General features: G+C 44.5%; 1 protein-coding gene across 1 annotated transcript; it reads right to left on the reverse strand.

The window, feature by feature from the left end:
* Window positions 1–7,787: 7,787 nt before the first annotated feature.
* LOC308326236 (transmembrane anterior posterior transformation protein 1 homolog) lies at window positions 7,788–9,173 on the reverse strand (the record flags this gene model as incomplete). Its single annotated transcript, XM_080779044.1, has 1 exon — window positions 7,788–9,173. The coding sequence occupies one exon, from the start codon at window positions 9,171–9,173 to the stop codon at window positions 7,788–7,790; it is 1,386 nt and encodes a 461-aa protein (XP_080635170.1).
* Window positions 9,174–9,966: the final 793 nt, after the last annotated feature.

The raw sequence follows: 9,966 nt of genomic DNA on the forward strand, positions 1-9,966 counted from the left end.
ATTGCCGAGATAACGATCTTACTTTTAGCATTAAATCCTTTTTTTTAAAACATAGGTCATGGCTAAACGTGCTGCAAGGAGCATTTCTCACAGCTTATTCTCAGCATGGAGAGAAAATTATCAGAAAAATATTCATGAGAATATGAAATGAATTGTGTTTTTCTGTAAAATGCAGCTGAAGTTTCTATATCTCTGTGTGTACGTGTGTATGTACGTATGTCTGTAATCCACGTAACTCGGGAACCGTTCGCCGCGCCGACTTCAAATTTGACACACGCGTTCCACACCCCCACAGGGAGCGCAGTGCCCCGTGTCGAGGCCGTCGGACGGCACAAAAGCCTCTGCCCGGGCCCAGATCCTGATCACCCCTAGATCTCCATATATGGAGCTGACCTGTTCTGACATCACACGATGTTCTGACATCACAATCATGCGCGAGCTCTCCCTTTAGCCAATTGATCACACCTGATCACCCCCCCCCAACGATGATCACTGTTCTAGTGACCATCATTTAAAAAGTGAGGGGCGCTAATATATTAAAGTCCAACTCATGTTGATTAGGTGATGTAATGGTGATGTCAAACAAACGGGTTATCAGGGAGGTGGGGGCTGTTTGTTATGAGGAGTCGTCGTTAGCATGAGCGCACACGCTTCACCTCTCGTCAGAAAACGGTTACGTGTCCGGAGCGATGCGAGACAAAGTCACAAATGAAATCCGATCATCGGGATGCGGCGGCGGCTCACCGTGGACAGCGCTCGAAGCTTTAGCGATACAGGGCTTTGAAAATCTTGCTTTTAATGGAGATTTGATTGGCTGAGAAAAGTACATATTGACGATAAAAGTGAGGGGGCGAAAAAATTGAAAAGATGCCAAAAGTGATTGGCCGGATTGACATTTGTGATGATTGGCTCAGCACGGAATGCAATGATGTATGGTTTTTGCATAAAATGATGAAAGATACAAGGTTCTGCCTGACAGCGATGAAATTCTCATGCACTTTAGATTGCTCCAATGGTTAGGATTGCATGTACAGTAGTCCTAACAGTCAAGGCATATTTCATTTTCAAGCATGCATGGTCTCATTTAAGGTTGAAAGTGGTGCCGATATTATGCATCATGGTTTCCATGGAAGAAATATTACTAAGACCAATTTGTATATATGTGCAGAAATGTCCATGATCGTTAGCTGTTTGCAACCTAATTTGATTCACTTTATGGCTTCCACAAAATTGGATAGCTGTATGTGAAAGAACTCTAGACTAGAAAACCAAAGTACAGACAAATTATGTCAAAATAGCATGCTCGGGAGCAGACAAACTGTATGCACTTCTTTGTGCGACGCTGAGGTTTTGTCCCCTCACTAGTCCAAATTTAACTTTGAGCACAACAAACAAATGCGTCTCACGGAGACAAATTAAAGCCTTTCAGTAAAATGTCATATCTATGCATGGAGCGAAGGGAGTCTGATTTGAAGTGAGAAGTCGTACTGTATCTTGCATACTGTATAGGGGTGAAGGATGCTTCTGAGGGTGAGACCTGCACAATGGTGTTGACGCTGTGCAACTCCTGTCCTCGTGCCAATAAAGAATCTCTCATGTGATTAACAATATCGCTATATTTCTATTCGTCAGCTATATTGTTGAGGAGCATAGAGGATATTTTGCACTAATTCATGTAAAAGCGCCACATTTTGCACAGATGTAGCCCACAGATGATTTAGCTATAGGGCGCCCCCGAGTCCGCAACCATTGACAACCTATATAATTCAAACATTTTCTAAATTTCATTATGCTTTATGAAGTAGAATGTGACGTGTCAAACTAGGGGGTTTTCATGATTTTAAATCCATTCCAAGCATTGGGCAAAATGTGCCCAAATTCGCTGACCTCATCACATTTGTGATGACGGCTATATGGCCGTTTTTGGCCGTGTTTTTCATGCAAAACTAATGCTTGGAATGGATTCAGAATCGGGGGAAAACCCCTAGTTTCGACACGTCACATTCTACATCACAGCATAATGAAATTTAGAAAAATGTTGCCTTAATTGCCACAATTGTCATGGTGGTAATGTGGATTTGGCCACGGCTTGCAGGGCGCCCTAGTTAAATCATTAGAGCAGGCCTGTGCAAGGTCTGTGCCAAATCTGGCACTTTTAGACAAATTAGCTACGAAAACCACTATTCTCTCTCTCTCTCCTACGAGTAGATCACTAAGATGAGCTATTCTCAAAAACAATGTTGATGAATGCTGGAATCTTTTCTCTCATGGCAGTCGCAGGCACAACATAACATACTTTCCATGTCAATTTGGGGGTCGTCGACAGGAAAATGTTCGAGAACCACTAGTAGCAGTATCCTAGCCAAGCCATTCTGTCAGACAGCTGAACATTGGAACAGCATGTTCTATAATGTTTCAGCCAGTTAACGTGTGGGGAGACTAGACGAGACACCACTCCCTGAGTCAAATAGTATAGAGTCACTGGCTGGTGTTTGCCACATCACGAAATGTTTGGAGAATCTCTGGGATGTCTTTCATATAGTGGTCAGATATAATTGGAAAATATGCAATATATAATCAACTTTGGGTGATTTACTGCATGGCATTATCTGAATTCTATTGACATAGTGAACTCCACCCATCTGTAAGGGGGTCAAAACTAACAAACTAACAGAATTATGGGCAGAAATGTGATGTAGGTATCATAATAGGCTAGCATGGACCTTTTGTTGGTCTCTGTGTGTGTGTGTGTGTGTGTGTGTGTGTGTGTGTGTGTGTGTGTGCGCGCATGCGCGCGTGTGTGCGAGCATGCGCGCATGCTTGCGTGTAATTGCGTGCATTTGCAAATAGTTTCCTGCAAAATACTGTAGTTTATTTTCTTATAAACACTGTAAGCTTATTCAATGTATGCTAATCACTGTACCATTTTTCTTTTGTTTTCCATTGTTTATGTTTTCTGAAAGCATATCCATCATTTTCGGAACATTATACAGCGTAGTGCCAGAGTAGACTGAGAACGCTACAGATGTTGAATCAGTCCGTAGTGCTCTTCTCTTTGCGATTGGACAGAGTGGAGATGCATACAGTATATAGTGAGGAAGATGGCCCGCTATCATGGACAACCACCAAATCTATACCTCAATTTAGGGTTAGACTGTCTTTTTCAGTGGTGGAAAAAGTACTGTAAAAGTATCAATACTGCGAGAAACTTTCTGTTTACAATTGTAAACAGAAAATTTCTAAGTCTGGAATTCAAAATGTACTTGAGTAAAAGTACAAAATTATTGGCATCAAAATGTACTTAAAGTATCAAAAGTAGAAAGTACTCGTTATGCAGAAGTTTTCAAATGTATTAAAATCTTTTGAAAATAGCTGAGCTTCTAGATCGGCTATTTTCAAATGGCCGAAATGTATATAATGTAGGACTGAAGTGGTTAACGTGTGTTTTGCAATAATAATCTAAATCTACAAAGTAACTACTGTAGTAACTAAAGTATTAAAATATATGCCTCTGAAATGTATAGTGGAGTAGAAGTAAAAGTCGGAAATTGGAAATTTAAAAAAAAGTACAAATTCCTCACAATTGTACTAATTGAACATTACTTATGAAAATGTAACACCACTGGTCTTTGCCGATAGCTATGAAGACTTATAATGTTGATTTCCTCGACTAAAACTAAGAACTAAATGTCTGTCGACTACCTTTTTTCACTGAGGAAAACCAAATGGAGACTATAAATGAAAACTAAGCTATGATGACTAAAACTAAGACTAGATATATTGACAATTTCGTCAGCAAATAACAAGAATAAAATGTTAGGAAGTGACTAGTGGACAAGAGATCCAGCTAAGTCATTACGACAGCATAAAGGCCCGCCAAAATATATTTCAGTCGACTAAATCAACTGTCGATTTAGTCGACTAAAACTAGACTAAACACTAAAGCATTCCGGGTGACTAAAATGTTGCTAGAACTAAATTAAAACTATTCAAGAGACTATGACTAAAACTAAAAATCACACCCACAATCACAAGTTGTAAACCATTAAACTATAAGTCCTTAGTTAGTCCTAACAGTGCTAACCAAACAAACAAGTCGTGGCAGTTTTGGTGACACCGTTTGCGTGTTATTGAGAGGCAGGATGTTCTGCTGAAGTACAGTACATTTACATTTATAGTACATATCAGCACGTTTCCTGATAAACCTAAATCTTCAATCAGCCCCGGGGAAGGTACGTTGTTATCTGGTTATATAACTTTCCACCAACCAGGGGCTGCTCTGATTCACTGATCACGCACATTTTGGTTCTTTATCTCCCCATTTCTCAACTCGATTGAGGTTTATCTTTTCAGCCTGAAGATGGAATATGCATGAACGGATACCACTGCTACAGCTGGCCATGGAGGACGTACGCATGCTGAGGCATTTCAGGGCTGGATTCACCACTTGATGCATTACTTTATGCATAAGTTTGCCCGCTGCTTGGCCATTGAGAACAGTGCCTAATGCAGTCTTATAGCCAGACAGGATGCAGCCTAGTTGTTTTTCTTTTGTTTAGTTTTCTATTCTATATTCTTTTATTTACGCCCACACTCATTTCATTCTGTACAAATTCAACATCATCCAATGTTTAGACTTTTCGGGGGGAAATAGCCTTTGTTGTATATTTGTGTTGTCTGTGTGCGTCATTTGAACAATTGTTTGATGAGCATGTGGCTGGAAACAAAAATAATAATGATGGATCTATTATACAGAGTTGTTTGTTTGGTTGGCACTGTTAAATAAATCGCAACTTAGTTTACAACTTAAATTTGTTGAAATCAAATGTGCCACTTCACAGGCAAGCAAAGGCGTTTGCTGAACACATCCAATATTACCCAATACCTATAGTCCACAACATCCACCAGATACAACTATTTTGGATTAGCCCCATCTGTGACCTCCCCTGGCTCTGGGTGGCTCCGGTACTCGGTTATTCATGTCAAGGACCCCCAAATTGACACCAATTGGCCAGCGGACCCCCATAAGAGAAGATTTTAGCAGTGATTCTCAACGTGTTAAATTTCAAGGACCCCCGGTTTGACATGCATTAGTCTACGGGCCCCCATTTAAATGGCATTTCTATCTCAGAGACCCCCAATTTATATTTAAAAATCAATGTTAACTTAACTCTGAGAGTGTACAAATGCAACCAAATGGACCCGTCACAGACCCATAAGGGTCCATTTGGTTCCTAACTATCATTTAGCTGGGGACCCCCTGGAACTCCCTCAAGGACCCGCCCTGGGGGTCCCCGGACCCCACTTTGGGAACCACTGGTGTAAACACAAAGATTGGCTTGTCACCCTTGTCAGCGATGATTTGATTGGCTGGGCAAAGTACATATCGAGGCTAAAAGTGAGGGCAAAAAAGTGAGGACGCAAATTGTGATTGGCCAGAATGAGATGATGCATGATGATAAGAGCGCCCGCTGCGCCCTTCACTTCACACGGGTGTGATTCTTTTTGTAGGTGTAGACAGGACACAAATATAATTTTATAAAAATATCAATATGTGTAGTCAATGCCTTAAACTGGCTAAAGAGGGCTATTATGAAAGCCAGCCAGAGTTTAATGTCCTGCAGTATGTACCGTGGGCCTTTAGGGATAGTGTATCTGGGCAGCATGTGAGGTGGCTAAAGCCAACCTGCATGGTTAAGATACAGTAAGCCAGTGTCACAGTCATTTCAGGCAGGTGACTGACCAGGTTCTGGTGCAACTGCCTGCTGTTGGAGAGAAAGTAAAAGTAGGAGAGTGTATGAAGTGTGTGTGTGTGTGTGTGTGTGTGTGTGTGTGTGTGTGCGTGCGTGCGGCTGGATAGGTAGGTCTGTCTTTCTGAGCGGTGTGAAGCACTCCGTGTCGTTATACCCACTAGTAATTGCCCGACTATATTCCGTATAAACATTCAGGCCCTGGTCATGTCGTGTGGTAACGTCAACATCATACTTACATCATCACCGCTCACTTTACGCAAGTGTGATTTATTTTTGGCCCCCAGATTGAGAAGAGTACGTGGGGACCTAGTTTGTTTGTTCTTACAGTTGTGTAAGACAGTATATATAATAGAATAATGGGTGACTTTCATGTAAATAGATAGTATTATAGTCTGGTAGAGATGCATGACATTTATGACATAATTGTAGCCTGGCTCCAGCCCTGAATCGCTACCATTAAAAGAATATGTCCTGGCGATGCAGGTCTGGTGACGCTGCCTATACGGCGGCGTCAGTCTCGATCGAAAATCTGATCGCAGCAGCTGATCGGCCATCAGCCCCGTCACTCGACAGCGTCAAACAACAAACATGGCTGCCCCCACTGCTCGCCTCACGGCCGTATCAATCTGGCTATTAAATCGACCTATGATAAATAGTTTCTTCATTGAAGATGAAGTGAAACGAAATGAAAATTCAGACCGAGTGTCAGGCTAACATAATTAAATTAATAAAAACACAATTATAAAAGTCCCATGACAGTGTGGCTTCTTTGATGATCTTTGACATCATGTCATGACATCCTATTGATCGATCTTGTCCAAATAAGGAGTGATGGCGGCACAGTGGATAAAAAATTATCAGTAATTAATTTATAAACAATGTGATTATTTACACAAAAAAAATCATAATATACGAAAAGTATTCCTTAGCCTACTGGCAGCATGCACAAGAAATATGGCACCGATTTCATTTTCTCCGCAATGGCCCAGGCCAAGTCAACTAACTGTGAAGTAGTTCTCCGGGGAAATCAGGGATCAGAGCATGTATACAAAAATGAGGGAGGCTTGTGTCATGGGACCAATCTGTATTCAAAACAATAAACAACAGGCTTATATGAAATCACGATTATATAATATTCCAATTGTCAAAACAAGGTCCAACGGCCTAAAAGGTCAAAGCGCTACCAACTACTTCCATATTCCTTCTTTTGTTTTTCATCACAACAATCTTAACACGCTCGTAGAAGAGGTCCATCGAGAGACGTTTAATTAAGAAAACTAGAAAGACTAATTAAATCAGTTGAGGATTAAGGTTTACAGACTGTGGCGGGTTCATGATCCATGTCCATGTTGAATTTTGTTATCTCAGTTTTATTCCTGGTGAGTCTCTAAGTCAGTCGATGTTTGTGTACATTTTGTCTATGACCCGTTGCCACAATTTCAGTCGGTGTTTGTGTACATTTTGTCTATGACCCGTTGCCACAATTTCGTCTTTAACTGTAGTCCGTTCTGCCGAGGACGCATGGAGGAAACGACGTGAGGTGGGGCATCGTATAGTGGTAGGGGGTTCATTCCCAAACTCGTCTGACCTTTCCCTGTATTCACACAACACAGTCGAATGTCCTGGTGTTTAGTTGGTAATAAATATAAATAAATACTCAAGCGGGCTGATTTGGAGTTGGCTGCACCAGAATGAGTCTTGCCAAAAAAATAAATCGACCCTCTGCCAAAATCTTGTTTGTCCCGATCGCTCATTGCTAGGATGGGGGGTGTCGGGGTTTGTATCCGTTGTTGGTGGATGGCGCTATACACACAGCTTTGTGCGTTATGTCTGTTTGAGCACGGGATGGTGAAGCAGTCAAACTCTGAGCGGCGCTACACACAGCTGTGTGTGTTATGTCCGTTTGAATATGGAATGTCTGGGACATCATGTTGTGATGAAAGGCACCGCTCACTTCACACGAGTGTGCCGTTTGAATCCGCGTCCCCTGAGGGTCACCATGAGGATCTAGTCCCGTCTTCGTCGTCATCACCATCAGGTGTGGTCAGTAGTCGTCGTCAGGCGGCGCTCTCTGGAAGGTGGGGCTGGGAGATGACAGATGCTTATCTTGAGGATGACCGATGATGCGCCTCTCTTCGTCGCTGGATCTCGCAGTGTAGCAGTGTGCGTGCGCTTGATGCGGTGTGCCCTGGAGCCGGCACGGCTGGAGACGATGGCGGGAGGGGGGGCATCAGAGGGCCTCTCCTTCTCCACGTTGGCTTCTTTGACGAACATGCACGACTTTCCCAGCATGACGATGCTTATCAGCACCTTCAGAGTCGTCATCCCCAGGTAGAAGAGCAGCACGCACACGAGGGACAGAGGGCCCTGGATCTTCACCGAGCTGTTGACCACTCTGATCAGCATCAGAGCCAGAGGAAGGGAAACGAAGCCCATCCTCCTGGACACCGAGTCGCTGTAGTCCGTGTACGCGTTCTTCTGCCAGCTGCTGACCAGGTCGACGGCGAGGCTGGCGCGGTACTCTCCGTACACGTCGGCCCCGATGTTGTTGAACTTGGTGATGAAGGTGTGCTTGACGATGTCCACGACGACCTCCGAGACGATCACCATGACGACGTCGGGGAACAGCACCCACAGGTGGTCCGGGTTCCAGGAGAACTGCTCCATGTTCCTGAGGCACACGATGAGCAGGCGCACGTGGTTGGTGAACCTCTCCTTGATGTCGCCGTTGGAGATCTGAAACAGGCCGTTCTTCTCGCACTTCTTGAACACGCTCCCCTTGATCTGCACAAAGTTGCTGGACATCATGATGGCGAGCAGCGACTTGTTGTGCGAGTTGAAGGCCACGCTGAGGGTGGTGGCCTGGACCATGATGAGAATGGCGTGAAGGAAGACGTAGAGGACGGCCATGAGCAGGTGGGCGATCAGACCGCGAGCGCCCTTCTTCCGCCTGGGCTCCGTGGCCGTCCAGTACAGCGCGTCCAGGACGTCCTGGCCGGCCGACGAGAACAGGCGGTCCGCCACCTCCAGCATGTTGTACAGGAAGTACAGCTTGATGACGGACTGTCCCCGGATCATGTGGTACATCATGGAGTAGTCCACGTAGCCGACCATGCAGTAGCACACGACCAGGATCAGACCTTTCAGCACGTCGCACACCTGCGCCGGCTGCAGCGAGCGAGAACCGGCGGCGAGGAGGAGGCGGGGCAGCGCCAGCAGGACCCTGAGGGGCAGCAGAGTGAACACGTACAGGAACGCGTCCAGACACAGGAAGGAGGCGAACGTCATCAGCTTCTCCAGTTCCACGGGGACGCGGAGGCAGTTGTAGACCCGCTCTCGGCTCTCGCTGTACTTGGCCTCGTTGTGCTCGAGGAGGTACCCTCTCGTCAGCTCGACGCGGAGGAACTCCGCCACGGACATGTCGGAGAGGTTTTGCATTGCTTTCCTTTCCTATATCGTCACCTCTGGTCGGCGAGCCCTGACGTCTCCGCGAGCATAGCTCTCTCTCTCTTCTACACCGTCACCAATAAAACTGGATCTGTTGGTGACGTCGTCTGTGATGTCATCTGTTGGTGACGTTGTCTGTGAGGTCATCTGCTGGTGACATTGTCTGGGAGGTCATCTGTGAACTCATCTGTTGGCGACGTTGCCTGTGATGTCATCTGTGAAGTCATCCGTTGGTGACGTTGTCTGTGAGGTCATCTGTGAACTCATCTGTTGGTGACATCAGACAGCAGAGTCTTCCATCTTCGCCCTTTTCATATCTCTCAGCTGTGAGTGACAGCGGATCTAGCCGTCATCAGTTTAGGAGAGGAGAGAGATAGTGTTTTACAGACAGGACAGGAAACTGCCTGTGTGCGCGTCTGGTGCGTGTGGCATGTGCAGGAGTTTTATTTTCCTCAAGTTACTGCTGCAGGTAACTTGCGAGTGTGATGTGGGGTGAATTTTGAAAACTGGATGAAAAAACAGTGTAGTGCAAAATATGCAGCATATAAATTGGGCTTTATATAAGTGATTATATAAGCCTGTGTGCATCGCTGGTGAACACGTATACGAAGCAGTAATGGGCTACTTTCAACGTGATGACCCATTTATGAATACATCACTCCGATGTCTGTCTCCAAAGCACACGGGGGAGAGAAATAATATCTTCTCGTAAACAATTAATTATTCAATTGTATTGAATTATTCAATTCAATACAATAACAATTAA

Source organism: Protomyctophum bolini, assembly GCF_963924005.1.
Source record: "Protomyctophum bolini genome assembly, chromosome: 12".
Lineage (NCBI taxonomy): Eukaryota > Metazoa > Chordata > Actinopteri > Myctophiformes > Myctophidae > Protomyctophum > Protomyctophum bolini.